At 31.3% G+C, this 16,271-nt stretch overlaps 3 protein-coding genes and 1 long non-coding RNA gene across 14 annotated transcripts; 3 read left to right on the forward strand and 1 right to left on the reverse strand.

Annotated features, from left to right (window-relative positions):
* Positions 1–1,055: 1,055 nt before the first annotated feature.
* Positions 1,056–3,017, reverse strand: LOC136779393 (uncharacterized). Of its 3 annotated transcripts, none has more exons than XR_010823583.1 (4): positions 2,649–3,017; positions 2,465–2,551; positions 1,887–2,400; positions 1,056–1,785 (listed from the first exon to the last, which is right to left on the reverse strand). It is a non-coding gene; the product is annotated as an uncharacterized lncRNA (long non-coding RNA). The 3 variants fall into 3 exon arrangements; XR_010823582.1 differs by having other exon boundaries at positions 2,620–3,017; XR_010823581.1 differs by having other exon boundaries at positions 2,465–3,017.
* A 548-nt stretch (positions 3,018–3,565) lies between these two features.
* LOC136779392 (CTD small phosphatase-like protein 2) lies at positions 3,566–9,696 on the forward strand. Of its 2 annotated transcripts, XM_066736959.1 has the most exons (8): positions 3,566–3,953; positions 5,489–5,722; positions 5,803–5,943; positions 6,740–6,983; positions 7,059–7,618; positions 7,725–8,081; positions 8,402–8,497; positions 9,230–9,696. In XM_066736959.1, exons 2-8 carry the CDS (start codon positions 5,510–5,512, stop codon positions 9,293–9,295), a joined length of 1,677 nt encoding a protein of 558 aa, XP_066593056.1. In that variant the 5' UTR covers positions 3,566–3,953; positions 5,489–5,509; the 3' UTR covers positions 9,296–9,696. The 2 variants fall into 2 exon arrangements, with proteins under 2 accessions (XP_066593056.1, XP_066593057.1); XM_066736960.1 differs by lacking the exon at positions 3,566–3,953 and having other exon boundaries at positions 5,524–5,642.
* A 226-nt stretch (positions 9,697–9,922) lies between these two features.
* LOC136779375 (metaxin-2-like) lies at positions 9,923–13,168 on the forward strand. Of its 8 annotated transcripts, XR_010823579.1 has the most exons (5): positions 9,927–10,072; positions 10,966–11,545; positions 11,650–11,837; positions 12,383–12,520; positions 13,031–13,168. XR_010823579.1 is itself a non-coding variant. In XM_066736913.1 (4 exons), exons 1-4 carry the CDS (start codon positions 9,970–9,972, stop codon positions 13,044–13,046), a joined length of 837 nt encoding a protein of 278 aa, XP_066593010.1. In that variant the 5' UTR covers positions 9,923–9,969; the 3' UTR covers positions 13,047–13,168. The 8 variants fall into 8 exon arrangements, 7 of the variants coding, with proteins under 7 accessions (XP_066593010.1, XP_066593009.1, XP_066593006.1 ...); XM_066736913.1 differs by lacking the exon at positions 11,650–11,837 and having other exon boundaries at positions 9,923–10,072; XM_066736909.1 differs by lacking the exon at positions 12,383–12,520 and having other exon boundaries at positions 13,031–13,152.
* Positions 13,169–13,199: 31 nt separating this feature from the next.
* Positions 13,200–16,112, forward strand: Sgsh (N-sulfoglucosamine sulfohydrolase). Its single transcript, XM_066736907.1, has 10 exons — positions 13,200–13,533; positions 13,674–13,803; positions 13,881–14,017; positions 14,092–14,242; positions 14,318–14,556; positions 14,680–14,799; positions 14,882–15,082; positions 15,181–15,350; positions 15,419–15,565; positions 15,647–16,112. Exons 1-10 carry the CDS (start codon positions 13,434–13,436, stop codon positions 15,779–15,781), a joined length of 1,530 nt encoding a protein of 509 aa, XP_066593004.1. The 5' UTR covers positions 13,200–13,433; the 3' UTR covers positions 15,782–16,112.
* Positions 16,113–16,271: the final 159 nt, after the last annotated feature.

Here is a 16,271-nt window from a genome sequence, read left to right on the forward strand (position 1 = left end):
TCTATCGCTGTAAAGTTTATTGTTTCTTACTTTTTTTCTCAATCGTATAAAGAATACCCTGCACTTTGTCGAATCTTGTGGAAATTTCTCTTAACGAGGAGCTTTGTCCTGGGAAAATGTTGTATACGGTATACTGTAATTCGTGTTACAGTAGTGGGGAAGTTTACCCTATTTTGCGATTTTAATAGTGATCGTAGATATAGACGGGTCTCTTTATTGTGTTCGTCCTTTTCAACGTTGAAAAGCTAATTTTTTGATTTTTAATCAATCATGCGGGTATAATGACTCTGGTGGATCTTGTGGGAATTATTTTAAACGAGGAATAGTCTATAGCTATTCCTTCATTTACCTATATATTTATATATATATACATTTTGGTGAACTTTTACAACTGCGAACGATTATTTAACGATCCATGGTGTAGTTTCACGACTAATTTGTAGCGAAGGATTTTTTATACTCTGATCATGAGGTATAGTGTTTATTAAAATAAAGGCTGTAAATAATAACAGGGTCGGCGCGGCGCTTAGAAATGTAAATGATATTAATAATGGCGGCTTTGTCGGCGCCGGCTTTGATCGACTTCAAGGTGATTCGAGAGGCTGCCGCGCACGGTTCTACTTTCTCTCTCTCTCTCTCTCTCTCTCTTTCTCTCTCATCTCGACTTCCCATGATTTCCCGGAAACACAAATTACGAACTCGCCAAGCAACGAGTTATTAGAGTGTTATAATAACAATGTTCCACGGCTCCGTGACAGCGGAGAAATTAATTTGCTTACCGAATTGATTGAGTCGCGCGCGCGTTTTTAGAGATCTTATCGATCCCCGAACTCGAGGAAACCCGAAGACCATCTCTAAGAAAGTGGCTTTCAATATTCATTAGTTCTTCGGGAGTTTCTAACAAAAGATTAATTTTAGATTCTTTTTTTTTCTTTTTTTCTTTTTTAGAAGAATACACCATTTTTAATATTTCTTTATTGTGCCATATGATTGTGTAGAATTCTATATTTTATTCATTTTTTAATAGTATTCTTGGAGAATTTTCTCTTTCTTGATCTATACAATTTTAATAACTTTTAGTGGAGAGAGACTCTGGTATTGAGTATCTTACGTGTACTTGTCTATATGTAGCAGTGTATATATAGAATTCGGTAAAAAGACTAAGAATAACTTCGAATACATGTATCGTAAAGAACTGCATGTAGTTAATGTTCGCACAAATTATACATTTTATTTGCTTTGGCAAAGTCATTTGCCATTTGCTAGAATAGTTGCTTCGCCAAAAGACTAGGATTCCACACTAGACACCATTATAAAGGATTTGGTGGAACGTTTGAAAGGAGTCCAAGCGTTTTAATTTCGGAAGTCGTTACAACGTAACGGCTCCTCGTGAAATTGAAATGCAACCCTTGGACGTTGTCCTTCCTCAGGCACATAGCTAGCATGCAATAGCAGCCAGCCAGGGCTCCCTTTTCTAATTGTTTGGGAGGTCACTATTCGCCAAGTCCGTGTAACGCACGGATCTTTGCATGCATTACGCATGAATTTCGCCAGTGTCCGACTACCTAGATGTCACATGTACGCTCCAAGGTTATTTCGAAAACGTAGCATTTGAGACAAACATTTTTCACGTGTGTGGTTCACAGGATGATAATATCAGTTCGCTTTTGAAGTATCATTCGAAGGTCATCTTAATCAGAAGACTCGATAATCTCAGGTCAAGTGGTAAAAGCAAGCTACACGCGAGCAAGACACCAAATATATTTTTGCCGAGTCACCCAGATTCTAAAATACGTGTAGAGTTAGATACGTAATGTTTTAATAATATCGTGTCAAGTATAAATATATAAAAACAATCACAGATTATTTTATTTTTGTACGCTTACCGTATTTGCATTATTAAATTAAGTGTTTGAGAGAATAACACACAAGCAGCAAAGGGGTGGATGATTATGAAAAGTATCGAGCAGTGACCCTCGTGTGCGAGTTGCGGGACCTATGCTATCCCCATTCTTTCTTGGGACCCATCAAGTGTCCAGCCAAGGGTCAGAAAGGGCCCGAAAAAGGGAGCGTCCATCCAAAAGGGGTCACTGATGTCCGACCGATGACCCAGACGCGCCCCGGTACAATTATAAATGCATTAAGCCTACCCCGAACAAGCTAATATTTAAATCGCAAAGGTACTACATTTTTTAATCGCTGCAATACTCTTCCTGTCCTGCAACTTTCCAGCAGTATGTGTTGCAACCACCCTACTCCCGCTGGGACTTTATTGCGTGTGTATTCGTGCTTGACACTCGTGCGCAAGATTTTATTGCGTGTATTTTCTGTTATAAATTCAGGACGCTCCTCTGCCCTGTTTTGTCTTCTTCATTCTCTTATTCTTTATGGGACTTGTACCTGAAAGAAAAGATTTTAAGTAGGGACTTGTGTGGAAAGACTAGTTTCAAAGATAAAATACTGCCTCATGGTCAATTATGTCAGTTGCACAAAGTGCAATGTTTCCAAGTTATCATTTTCAACGTTTTTAATTTTTCTCGTACGAAAGTAGCTGAAAAACGTATATACGTTTATAGGTTAGACCGGTAAACATTGATGGCACATATCCTTTGTACATACAGGGCACTCAGAGTTGTTATGTGACATACATATACATATATAGTTATAGATGCTTTCTTCTCTCCAAGTGTCCAAGTCTCTCGCTTCCTCTCTCTCTCTCTCCAGTATAAATGAGCTCAGAAATTCACGAGTACTGCGACTCTAGTCATTTTGCCCAACTAGAATCCTCAACGTCCTTTTCTCCTCTTTGATAATAGCTTTCAGTCTTTGGTCGACAAAAAACAAAGTTCCTCTCTCTTCCCGCGACAATGGATTACACAGTAAAACACATGTATCGTCGCATTTCTTTTCTTTCGAGCAATATTCTGTAAGATACCAAAAGCATTTTTGACAATACAATGATTAACAATTACAATAATATCAAATTGCTTTTGTTGAATATTATTTCTTTAACGAACAAGTAGTATTTTATCGACTCTGCCCTAATGCTAATCCTATATTACTATAGATATCCCGCGAGAAGCGGCTTGGATGGGGTATTTATCTTTCAAAGGATTGGTAGATTTGGATTGGTTAATGTTACTACACCAACTGGCTAAAAAATATTCCCTATTAATCCCTAGCCTACTCGAATTATGAAAGAAACTTTTCGTCATGCTACAAAACTATAATATTATGATTGAATGAAGATGGAAACTCAAATCCATAAATGGAAATTGTACATATACATACGATATTTATATATTTCATTGGTTGAAATATTGTTAATCGCTAACAGAAGCAAAATCTATCTTAATATATTTATATGCATATTGACTTATTTTTATATTTTCGAAATACTTAAGAAATATTTATCAAAATAAAGCGATAAGGCGCTTCACTTTTGTAATATTAAGTAATACGTATCTTCAAAGTAATTTTTAGCAGAACTGTCGAAAATACATTATCATATAGGTATGATTTCCCGCGCTTTGTCGTCAGTGTTGTAAACAAACGCTATACCACCGGCTGTTGGTGCTTCGAGCTCGAATTCACCGTTCGTATAGACCATAATCCATATCACCAATTAAAGACTGTTTAAATTTTACAATTTTCTAAAGGCTAGCTAGATAGTGGCTAGCAGGGGCTTTGTGCCGTTCATAGTGTTCTCCCCCAGTGAAAACTCTAACTAACAACACCTTCAACCGAGGGCGGGGAGACAAAAATGGAGCTTTAGACGCCGTCGCCATCTTTGTTTCAGTTTCAGTTTCGGTTTTCGCCCGTTTCGCGCAGTTGAAGGCTTTGGTTTGTGTCTGTATATGATGAGTGAATCGTTTATCGATTAAAATGATGTGTTAGGAGAGCGAAATAATTTCATAGTGAAACACTTCAATAAGCGTTAAATAAGGATTGTGGTAAGTAGTAGCAAATAATTTATAGTGTAGAAAAATTAAAACAAAGCGTCCGGCGTTTTTCGCGGGAAGTTTCTGGTGCTTTAGTTCTTTTAATGCTATTATGCGATGAGTATAATTCTGATAAATATTGCACAAGTGTAATATCCTGTCAAAATAAGTTAAAAATTGGCTGTTCTCAAAAGTTCTAAATTCATCACAAATCCCATTAACATTGCGAATACTTCACCTTTATTTTATTTTAATTACTAATGCTTGTAACTTAATATTGATACTTATAATTAGAGAAATTTTATAAATTTCTAGAAGATTGTCAGAGTAAAATATCATGGCATTGTATGCTGCTATCTTAAATGAGCCTTAATTAATGTGTGCTAAGTATTTTTTAAGAACGATGTCAACCGTTGTCTATATATCATTTGTATTTTTGAAGTAAAACACTGGACTGAGTTAATAGGCCGAACTAGGCTTAAGCTTGACCGTAGCACTGACTGAAACAACCATTTGTATAATGCATTTTATAGATTTTAGTTAATGCTAAGCTTAATCCCAGTTCGGTTTACCGAATTGCCCATATTCTATATGATGCTTGATAAAAGAGATTGATTTTCATCAATGTAGGAGCTTTTCGCTTAAGTAAATATTAACACTGCGGTATACAATTGCTATAATATGTGACAAAATATGTGGAATTTCAATTTAAATAGAAAGATGTCAAAGTGTAGCAAAGCATGTTCTATATTGTATCTAGGGTTACACACTTACTACATACGCTTATCTCTAAACATAATATCTGCCTATTCATTATCAGCATTTATCATTCAGCAGAGACAATTATTTTTTTATTAAATAAATTATATTCCTTCTCATCTAATGTACGCGTTGCAATGCTTATTTTTATTAACTTAGTCAAAGAGTACAATGAAGCTGTATACATGTCGATCATTCTACTTATTGATAAACCTTTTGATAAAGCTTCACACTGAAGAGAGTGTTCAACTAATTTAAAACTTTTATCAAACATAAATTTTACCAATAGTTAAAAAAAGTAGCGTCACACAAAAATATAAGCTAATCAGAATGACAGATTATTGCGATTTGAACACTGTTTAATTCTTAAGCAGAGCTATTGAAAACAGTCATAGTGGACAATTTAAGCAGTTTGGTTCAAACTTTCTTCTGTGTGTTAACTTCTACTAACAGCTTAAGGATTTCTAATCGGTGCTTTAAATTTATTAAATTCTTAATTGAAATTAATTGAAATAGTTATAAAACTTTGTATTTATTTTATTCGCATCTCTATATACCCACAATATCAATTCTTTGACATATCTCTGGATTATTTATTTATTCCTTCTATTAAAATTCCAAATGAATTGATATTTGTATAATCAGTTTATTATAATTATACTATTCAAAAACAAATAGTAGCTCTTTTCCCTTTTAAGTTTTTTTAATTCTTTAATTGTTTCCTCAAAATAATAGATTTCTAAAAATTAATAATATATAATTTAAGTAGATTTTATTTTCTACTTCAGATTATTCATTTACTTTATAAAATGTGGTTACGGAGTGAGCATGTCAGCCGAAGGTTACGTGGACGTCTCAGAGGAAGTAGTGGAGAAAACAAAAAAAACTGCAATAGCAGATTACAGACTGGAGCTGTAAGAAAAGTCTCAGCTGCTCATAACAGTAATCTACATTTAAATATGTCCAATAGATTTAGTAGACTAGCACGTTGGAAAAATAGGTCTACATATTTTATAAAAGAAGTAAATTTTCTTTGATTTAGCATGTTTTATAAACTAATTATACTCGAAATATTAACTCTTATTCATGTTATTATCTTAAGGTATGTAAAGAGAACATTATACATCTCACAAAATCACAGTTTGATAGGCGAGAGAGGGGACCCCATAGAAGAAAATTTCTTAGGAGATCGATGATTACATCAACACCAATTAATTATTCTATATCACGAGAGGCAATTGTAGTGAGTAACTTTAATCAGAATTATAAACCGAGGATCAGCGACTAACTTGCTTAAGCGTTCATGAGGCGGAAGAAAAGATTTCGTACTTTTCTCTGCTGTTTAACTTCCAGTCCTTTTTCCCATTCTTGTAAATATGGAAATAAATAAGACATTCTTTTATCATGGCTATCAATTCATTATACATCAAAGTTCCCTCATAGAAGCTTACAGAAAATGACAAATTAGAATGAACTAATAAATTTTTAATAGAACTAGTAAGAAATGATAATAGTAGGATTTAATAGCTAATTGTTTGATATCAAAAGATTTGTGGAGTATCAATGAAAAGTAATTCGTAGAAAAGAGCCATGTGTAACTTTTCTCTTTTAATTTGAAATTTAGGCCGTCAAGTTTTTTTCAATGGCATTATTTTAAAGTTGAAAATTTAAAAGGTGTTAGTCAGTACAGGCAAAAGTTTAACTGATTCTTACTACGAGAATATCTAATATTATTAATGTTGGACGAGTTTTCTTGTTAAGTATTATAATTTAAGTAGTGTTTTAAATTAATGTCAACAGTTTTATTTGTGCCTCAAAAGCTTTTATAGCAATAATTTTAGTAGTTTTTATGTGAAAATTGATTTAGATTGGATCCCCTCTTATAATGTAAGCGATGATAGCTGATGAGTGAAATTTACCGAAACTTAATTCAAGTGGTGGTGCTTGATCTAAAATGCAAGCTATACTTCTAAATAAACAATAATATAATCATTTTATATATTTGTAAATGTATACATTATGTATATTATTATTTTCAGACTCAGCATTGTACACTTAATTCCAATGGTTCAGAAGAAACTAAAGAAAATTGGAGCTTAGAGTCTATATCGTCATATTTAACAACCACCAATGTAGAGTCGCGTTATTCTCCCATTTCATTGCTATATGACTTAAAGAGTTCATCAAGTGTATCATCTATTGCAAATCTAATGCCTTCAATATCATTAGAAATACACCCAATACTATCTTGTGTACTTGATCAAAGTGGAAACAAAAATGCTGGTAATTTATTAATAACATGTAAGGATTAATATTAGTTGAATATATAATATATTAAAGTACACAATTTTTTTCTAGACATATTTTCTTTACACTATTCGGAGCTATGTACATCTACTGAGGCATCGGAGGAATACTGCAGTTTAATGAACTCCGATAGCTCGATGTTTAATGCTCAAACATCACCTTCGGAGAAGTTATATGTAAATGGCAAATGTGTGGTAGCTAATAATGAAAACAGTATGGATTTGTCTAGTAATTATCTCACGTCTAACAGCGATTTACTAAAATGTACTCCAATTCAGAGCTTATCTTTAAAGTATAGTACATCGATCAACCTGTGTGACACTAATAGTCAATCAGCTGATTCAAATGGAAATCTGAATGATGAATATGAAGTTAAAGAAGCTGACAGTAGTTATAATGATGTTAAATTTATTGAAATGGGGGGTGAAGAAATAGTCGATAGTTGTGATATTGAAAATATGGTTAGTCAAGTTCAAGAAGATTGGGAGCCATTTGATCCATATGCTTTCATTAAACATTTACCTCCTTTAACACCTGCAATGAGAGCTAGATGTCCTGCGTTACCACTTAAAACCAGAAGTAGTCCGGAGTTTAGTTTAGTTTTAGATTTGGTAAGACTCGACAGAGTAAATTAATTTAAATTAATTTCATTCTTCATATTTTAAATACTACGTTAAGATTTAAAACTAAATAAAACAGAATTAAATCATTTTTCAGGATGAGACATTAGTCCATTGCAGCCTGCAAGAACTTTCTGACGCTGCATTTCGTTTCCCAGTTGTTTTCCAAGATGTAGCATATACTGTTTTTGTACGTACACGGCCTTTTTTTCGTGAGTTCTTAGAGCACGTTTCCTCCATTTACGAAGTCATTCTTTTTACGGCGAGTAAACGTATCTACGCAAACAAATTGATGAATCTACTTGATCCGACGAGAAAACTGATCAAATATCGTCTCTTTCGAGAACATTGCGTTTGTGTCAATGGAAACTATATTAAGGATTTATCAATTCTGGGGAGAGATTTATCGAAAACCATAATTATCGACAACAGCCCTCAAGCCTTTGGATACCAGGTTAGTAAGCTTATTTAAAGACCTTCTAATGAAATAAATAAACCAATAATATTGATTTGAAGATTGTAACATCCTTTTATTTTTTCACTCAGTATTTTCCTCATATTGATACATATAAAATTACATAAAACCGAGATCACACACACACGTAGCAGCCTTAGTACACGTTATTACACGTATGGGATTGCTTAGTAGGTTGGATATATTGGCTGCTCATTGGTGATAACCATGAAGATATCCAATCAGCAAGCAATCCAGCACGTGTGAAAATGGATCGTCCGAATTCACATAGCTTAATAATTTTAATAATTCATTTTTAGCTGGAAAATGGTATTCCAATTGAAAGTTGGTTTGCTGATCGTTCGGATAAGGAATTAATGAAATTAATACCATTTCTAGAAAATTTGGTAACTTGGGTAAGTTTTTCGTTTATTTTTCAAAAATAAACTTACCTTATCAAAGATAGTTGATGAAGCATAAGACAGTTGAATAGCATAACAGAATTTAATTCTGTAAAAGGCACTCACTTAAATAAAAAAAAAATACTTGTTTGTGCTTTAACCGCTCAAAATTTAATGAAATGTCTGTCTATAAATACTCAGATAAATATATCATAGTTAATTGAAGCTACAAGAAATTATATGAGAAACTTGTACAACTTTTTTTAATAGGGAATGTAAATATTTCTGTAATTTCTGAGCATTTAAGGAGATCTACAGTTTTTCAAACAAATACTTATTTTAATCATACTTATCGTTGTTTTCAAAATGTTTACAAAATTCTAAATTACTGTATTATTTAACACAGATATTTACGGAACATTAAAACTCCAAATACCGCCTCTGAGTCAATATGCATGTGTGTGTATGCATATTTTTATTATTTTAAATTATACAGTTTCACGAAAATATTTGACTCGATATTGATTGACAAATGTAATCTTGTGAGATCCTTTTGCAAGTAACTACTAAAATATTTGCTTAGACGTGACGAACATGATTGAAAAGTAGAAATGATTAACATAGCGTTGCTGCATATCATTGAGTTATAGTTTAAAAATTTGTGTTCTATTGATTATTTTTCACTTTAATTTAATAATTAGTTTAGATACATAGAAGATGTTATTGATAATTATGTTTTTATTCCAGGGTGGAGATGTGAGACCCAGAATTAGAGAAAAGTTTCGACTCTTTAGTTTTTTGCCACCAGATTAATCTTGCAAATGGTATAAAACTTTTAGATAGGAATTACGCAAGAATAGAAGTCAGCATAGTTAACATACTTAGAAGATTACACATGAGTAACTAGGTCGATATCTATATGATAATATAACAAATTATTACTTTTATGATCTCCTATACGATCTGTATGGTTATTATAGATCATAATTAGAGTAAGTTAACTAAGCCATGTTATGACAAAATATTTTTTTACAAATTTTTTTAATTAATATTGATTTTACCTTTAAAAATATGGTATATCAAAAAAATCAAATAACACCTATAAAACATTTTAATGATTTATGATGGTATTTTATAATTTGTTTTGATGTATTATATTAAAATAATTGTTAACAAATTTTTTTTAATATTTACTTGTTTTGATATCCACACATAAAAATTCATGCATTCAAAGATCAAAATTTGATGTATTAAAAACTAATGTTTAATTAAAAATAATTTTTGTAACTTTAAACTGACAAGTAACTGTATGCAAGTGTTACACTCTGAGTAAATCCCCTCCACTCCCCCCCCCCCCCATAATAAACTTAAGGATAAATTATTCCAATACTTCACAATTATTAAGTCAGCATACCCTTACTAGTTTCCTTACCAAGAAACATAGTTATATAATTGTCGTAATAAACGTATACAGTCTAATCAATTAAATGTTAAAAAAAAAACTGACGTTAAGCAGTCGATCCTCGCACCTTTGTTTGCCTTTGTTTACCTTATGTTTTAGTAAACTTTTTCCTGTGTCCATCTTCGAAGGTATGTAGTACTATGACGGTACATACTATGTGCTACTCGCGCGCGCGCGTCTAGCGATGTTCTACAAGAGTTCAAATCGTCAAAATTTCGAATATCGCTGTTATATTGTGGTTGTTACGAGTTGTTACGTATACGTCAGTAAATAATGAAACACATTATTGGCCATAATGGTTTAATTTATATATTAATTTATACAATTCATAAGAGGTAGTGGAACACCATGAAAACATACCCTTAGTTTCCTAGACTCATCATCATCTTGTCAGTTCCTCGTTTCGAGATCCCAAGGTTAGAGTGGGTCTTGTAAGGTTTGGTTAGGTTTAAATTGTTGATCATCCCGTTCCCGTAACATGCTAATAACATCGTTAGGATTTGGAGTTGTAATTCCGATAAAAAAATCGAAAGCAATATCATTAACTGTTGAATAACAATGCCTAACACTTTATATGCTGATGCTCTTACTATGGAATTAGGAGGTAATTCTAGACTTGTTTCGTAAAATTCAGTCAATGTTTGAATGGATTAAAGCTGTAATTATTAACCTTGTTTTTTTTACATAGAATCGTATGCACAGCAATACAGTTTAATTCAAGTTTCCTTGGCTAATCGCTCCTTTTGACTTAATCTATTTATCAGTGTTCATAAGCAAATTTTTGGTTTTAGATGTTCACTGTGTCTCAACAGAACTTTGAAATTAAAGTAATGCTTTATGTAGCACAATTCATAATTTCACAATGTTTTTCTGTTTAACAATTTCATAATAATATAGTTATTAAAATGATAGTTATAGTATCTACCTGGAATATTTATTACATGTTTAAAAACTGATTGACATCAATGGAATTTATAATCAAGTAACCAAACATTTCTAAAAAAAAATGGTCAATTTTCAGGTCAAGAACCATGGCCAACAATGATCGAATTGTATCAACCCTATGAAGTAGAACAGATATTATTGCCTGATAATGCCAATTGCTTAGCGGTGCAAGCCTTTTTAAAAATGTGTAAGCTTGAATTTAAAGTTGAATTAAAAAGCAATGCAGAATATATGTCTACTAATGGACGAGTGCCATTCATCAAGTGTGGAGCATTTTTAGTACCTGAGTTTGAAAACATAGTTACTTTTATAGGCAATAAAGGAACCAGTTTGTCTGAAAACTTAAATGCCTCAGATAAAGCTGATATGAGAGCATATATCTCATTGGTAAACAATGTTTTTTACAATACAGAATTATACATATGTTGGGTCGATGAGCAAACGCTTAATAATGTAACTAAGCCTCGTCATGGAAGTGTTTATCCATGGCCACTCAATCATTTACTAAATTGGAGGAAGCGGAATCAAGTTATAAAAAGACTCAGTGTACTTGGTTGGTACAATAAAACTCTAGATGAAGTTTTTCATGATTTTAAACAATGTTGTATGGCATTATCCAAACGACTGGAAGGAAAAGATTACTTTTTTGGAGACAAGTGAGTATCTTATTCTAACAAGCCTGTAAAATCAATGTTAGGTGATTTGAATAGTTGTATTATGTTTTACCTGGTCCATTGTTAATTTAAATTTTTTTTAATAGACCTACAGAGCTTGATGCTTTGGTATTTGGCCATATAAAAGCATTAATAATACCTAGTACCTTTTCCTTGGCGCATGATTTGTTTACCATCATAAAAGATCTCCCTAAGCTTATTGAACATAAAAACAGAATTGAAAACTTGTACCACTTGGAATCTTTGGGCAGCATAAGTTTTGAAATTGATGAAAGTACGTCAAAAGATTCATTTTGGAATGACTGTGATTTTATCTTTTTATAGTACTTTCTTGTAATTACATTAACAAAAAAGATGCTTTAATTTATTGAAAAATTAATTAAATAATTGTGTCTTTGTTTAATTTTAATATATGCATTGTCAAAATAAAGTGTTTTTAATTTTTATGAGTACTATGATATTTTATCTTTATTATGTAAACTAAGCAAATTATTTCTATACTAAAAAAAAAAGCTGTTTTTTTATAAATTTTAAATCTATCTTTCTTATTCTCTCTTGAATGATGTTGTCGATGCACAAACACCAAAATGATATATTTTTGATCTACTCAACTTCTACCATTTTCATTTGGGATAAACAATCTATTTAAAACTATCTAAATAAAAAATGAATTAAAAGCCATGAATAGGTGAGACAAAATGAATGAAAAAGTTTTAGCGTTTTATTGTCTTGGAAGAACCTGTTCTGCTTTATCCCTATTGAACAAATTTCAACATTTTTAATCTTTAAAACTCATAATGCTATAACTTTATTATTCAGTGACCCTAATGAGCTGGATGCACTAGTCTTTGGACATATATTCACCATACTCACAACTCCTCTACCTAGAAACGACTTAGCGCGAATAGTGCAGAACTACCCAACTCTAGTGGAGCTCTGTCAGCGCATTGAATCTAGGTATTTTCAGCATTCTCACGATTAGAGCGAACCTAATTTACTTGAAGTTATACATATGTTATACCCAAATGTGCTGCAATTTTGATACACAAATTTCTATTATATTTCAATTAATGGTGAAATTTTAGTAGCAGTTGAAATTTAAAGGCAAAATAAACGATTTTACTAATATATATACTGTAATCGAATACAGCTGTATTTCTTGTTTTTGTTTTCAACTTTGTTATTTTTTTATTAAATTGATATTTTTGACTTGATCATAAAATATGTTCTGTCATTTTATACTTATAAATTCAGCAACCTACTGAACTATGCAGAATATAATCGACACATATTTTTTTCTCATATGTAGCTTTGGGATTGTTTAGTGTGTACTATGCTATGTACATATTTAAAAATTTTATCTTGTATATTATTATTAGAATGTACAAACTGAGTATTTGTATTAGATTATTTAAATATATATTTATATACATAATAATATTCAAAGTATCCCTTAAATTTTTTTAGATCCATATTACAATAACGTCAAAATCTCTTTATAAGAATTTGTTGAAAAGCAATGAAGTTTTTCTTTTGCCTATTGTCAAATGGGAATATGAACGTTAGTAGCCAGCAATGCAGGATTGCAGGGCTGCAGGGGCGAGAGAGGTTAGAAATTATGAGTGGGGGTCTCGAGAGACTCGACTTTCCGTTCATTCACTGGATCTTTTTCATCGCTGGACTGGATCAGGATCAGATCAGAGGGATCAGATTAGAGTATCAGGGAACTGTGGATACAACGATAAGTCGAAATAAGGCTACATGTGCAATCTATCTCCTCCTACAATCCCTACAATCTCTTTACTGCTAAGTGCGCCAACACCTGAACAAAAAGCATCTTAACACATATGTATATATATGTAATATAATCATGCTTATTATTTGGTTTATAAATTTTTTTCAAATTTTTCTACTTTGTAATGTGAATGCAAATACCGCTCAACAACATAAAAATGCGATTCTACTTTTGGGTAAATAATCATGTATAATATTATAAGTTATATAATTATATATAACATAATTTTATATTGTTTTGTTAAACAAGCGTACTAAAAAATTATTATCGTCATCCATAAAAGTAATTAATATATTTATATCCTGATATTTATAGCCGATGATGCGGGTTTTGAAATGGGATCTTATTTGAATAAAATTTGTCAAACGCCTAATCTTGACCAATTAGCTAAAAATGGTCTGCTATTTAACAATGCATATACATCAGCAAGTAGTTGCTCTCCTAGGTAACTTTTTATGTATAGCACATAAATATAAATAAATATGCTCTATAGACACAATATTTATCTTTTATTTTTATAAGTCGTTCGGCTATTTTTACTGGACTGCCTAGTCACCAAAATGGGATGTACGGGCTACATCATGGAGTTCATCATTTCAATTCATTTGAAAATATTTCAAGTTTACCAAGAATATTAAAAGAACATAATATATATACTGGTGAGTAATTTTAAGCCAGTCTTTATTTTCTTTCTAATATTATTTAAGTGTGTTAATTGCTTGGTACTCTTTAGGAATTGTTGGAAAGAAACACATTGGACCAAGTGATATATTTTCTTTCGACTTTTCTTATACTGAAGAAAATGAGTCTATTCTTCAGGTTGGGCGTAACATCACAAAAATAAAGCTTTTAGTCAGAGAATTTTTATCACAAAGCAAAGAAAAGTATATATGGATAATATGATATAATTTACTAATAAATTCTATGTATACTAACAAAATTAATTATTTATTGTTTAGACCATTCTTCTTAGTTGTATCTTTTCATGATCCACATAGATGTGGTCATACCAATCCAGAATATGGTAGTTTTTGTGAAAAATTTGGAAATGGTGATATAGGGATGGGGCTTATACCTGATTGGCATCCAATATATTATCAATGGGAGCAAGTAAAAGTACCTTATTATGTTCAAAATACAGAAATTGCAAGAAGAGATATTTCAGCACAGTATACTACAATTTCTCGTTTAGATGAAGGTTATTTTGTTATTATATAAAAAAAATGTTTGTTAAAAAGGGATACTGTGCACAAACATTATTTCTACACAACAAATCTCTAAAATTTTGTTAAAAATTGCTGAAGAATAAATGTTATTTTAGGTGTTGGATTGGTTCTTAAAGAGCTTGACAAGGCAGGATTGAAAAATAATACATTAATAATGTATACTTCTGACAATGGAATACCATTCCCTAATGGTCGTACTAATTTATATGATTCAGGTTGGCATATTACTTGTGAGAAATATCATAGTATTATTTTGTATATTTAAATTTTTTAAAATTGTATTATTCTATTTTCAAGGAATGGCAGAACCCATGATATTATCTTCTCCATTTGATACACAAAGAAACCATCAAGTAACATATAACTTAGCTTCATTATTAGATGTAGCACCAACTTTATTAGACTGGTTTAACATATCTTATTCAAGTGGGCTATTATGTAAAAATAAACCATGTGTTAAACTCACGGGCAAATCTTTACTCCCTCTTCTCAGAGAAGGTAAATAGAATGTTAAAAGAACTATACCTATATATATATATATATAATAATTTGCCAGTATAGTTACTATACTGTACTGTACAATTTTTTATTCGTAGAACCAAACAACAGTGATCAAGCAATTTTTGCTAGTCAGACTCATCACGAAGTAACTATGTACTACCCAATGCGCGCAATCAGAACAAAAAGATACAAATTGATACACAACTTAAATTATAAAATGCCTTTCCCTATAGACCAAGATTTTTATATTTCACCAACATTTCAGGTAATTATTTTTTATATTTAAATTATGGTTATAAAAAAGAAAAATATCCTCAAGCTTATCTGTTTTAGGATATTCTAAATAGAACACAGTCAAATGAGTCACTGCCATGGTTTAAAACCCTAAAAGAATATTATAAAAGACCTGAGTGGGAATTATATGACTTAAAATATGATCCTGAAGAAAGAAATAACTTAGCATATAAACTATCTATGAAGGTAATAATAAACTGTCTTGTCTTTATTACAGGTTTGTTGCTTTATTTTGTAACAGTGCTTCCGATAATGTTATGCTTTCAGGATATATTCACTAAGCTGAATAACCGTTTATTTAAATGGCAACTAGATACAGAAGATCCTTGGATTTGTTCTCCTCATAGCATTCTCGAGAAAAATAATGACCCACAATGTATGTTGCTTTATAATGATTTATAAATGATCTATGATTTTATACAAGCAAATTTTGAAAGTACTTGGATTAAACATGCAATTATATGGTATGCATTTACTGACTATCATATTCTAATATTCGCATACTATCTGACAGCATAAATATGCAACAAAAAACTAAAAAGAACAAACATACCAAACTGTTCAAGCTACGTTATATATATATTGGAAGTTATAGTTTAGGTGCCTTATAAAAGAATCATCTAGATCTCAAAATGTACTTTTTCCCTTTAAGATATATTATAAGCAATTTGAATTTTATCTCAACAAAAAACCTGAAAGCATTTATAATTAATTACATTTCTATTTAACTACATCAATTAATTTTATTCTGCTATCAAAGTTTTCTCTATAACCCAAATTTTCCATTAAAAATTCCTTTCTTTAAAAAATGAGACAGATTAACATAGTTTTGTATCTTACATGAAGCAACTGATTTGACAAAAATTCTCGAATATTTGTCAGACAATTTACA

This window comes from Prorops nasuta, unplaced genomic scaffold (genome assembly GCF_024137725.1).
Source record: "Prorops nasuta isolate Cenicafe-Biocafe unplaced genomic scaffold, Cenicafe_Pnas_1.2 PNAS00017, whole genome shotgun sequence".
Taxonomy (NCBI): Eukaryota; Metazoa; Arthropoda; class Insecta; order Hymenoptera; family Bethylidae; genus Prorops; species Prorops nasuta.

Coding starts and splice junctions, on each gene's coding strand:
- LOC136779392 (XM_066736959.1), top strand. CDS start 5,510: ATGTGGTTACGGAGTGAGCATGTCAGCCGAAGGTTACGTGGACGTCTC. Junction 7,619..7,724: donor TTAGTTTAGTTTTAGATTTG/GTAAGACTCGAC, acceptor ATCATTTTTCAG/GATGAGACATTAGTCCATTG. Junction 8,082..8,401: donor CTCAAGCCTTTGGATACCAG/GTTAGTAAGCTT, acceptor ATTCATTTTTAG/CTGGAAAATGGTATTCCAAT.
- LOC136779375 (XM_066736908.1), top strand. CDS start 9,970: ATGTTAAAAAAAAAACTGACGTTAAGCAGTCGATCCTCGCACCTTTGT. Junction 10,073..10,965: donor TCCTGTGTCCATCTTCGAAG/GTATGTAGTACT, acceptor GTCAATTTTCAG/GTCAAGAACCATGGCCAACA. Junction 11,546..11,649: donor GATTACTTTTTTGGAGACAA/GTGAGTATCTTA, acceptor TTTTTTTAATAG/ACCTACAGAGCTTGATGCTT.
- Sgsh (XM_066736907.1), top strand. CDS start 13,434: ATGCTTATTATTTGGTTTATAAATTTTTTTCAAATTTTTCTACTTTGT. Junction 15,083..15,180: donor ACTCCCTCTTCTCAGAGAAG/GTAAATAGAATG, acceptor TTTTATTCGTAG/AACCAAACAACAGTGATCAA. Junction 15,351..15,418: donor ATATTTCACCAACATTTCAG/GTAATTATTTTT, acceptor TATCTGTTTTAG/GATATTCTAAATAGAACACA.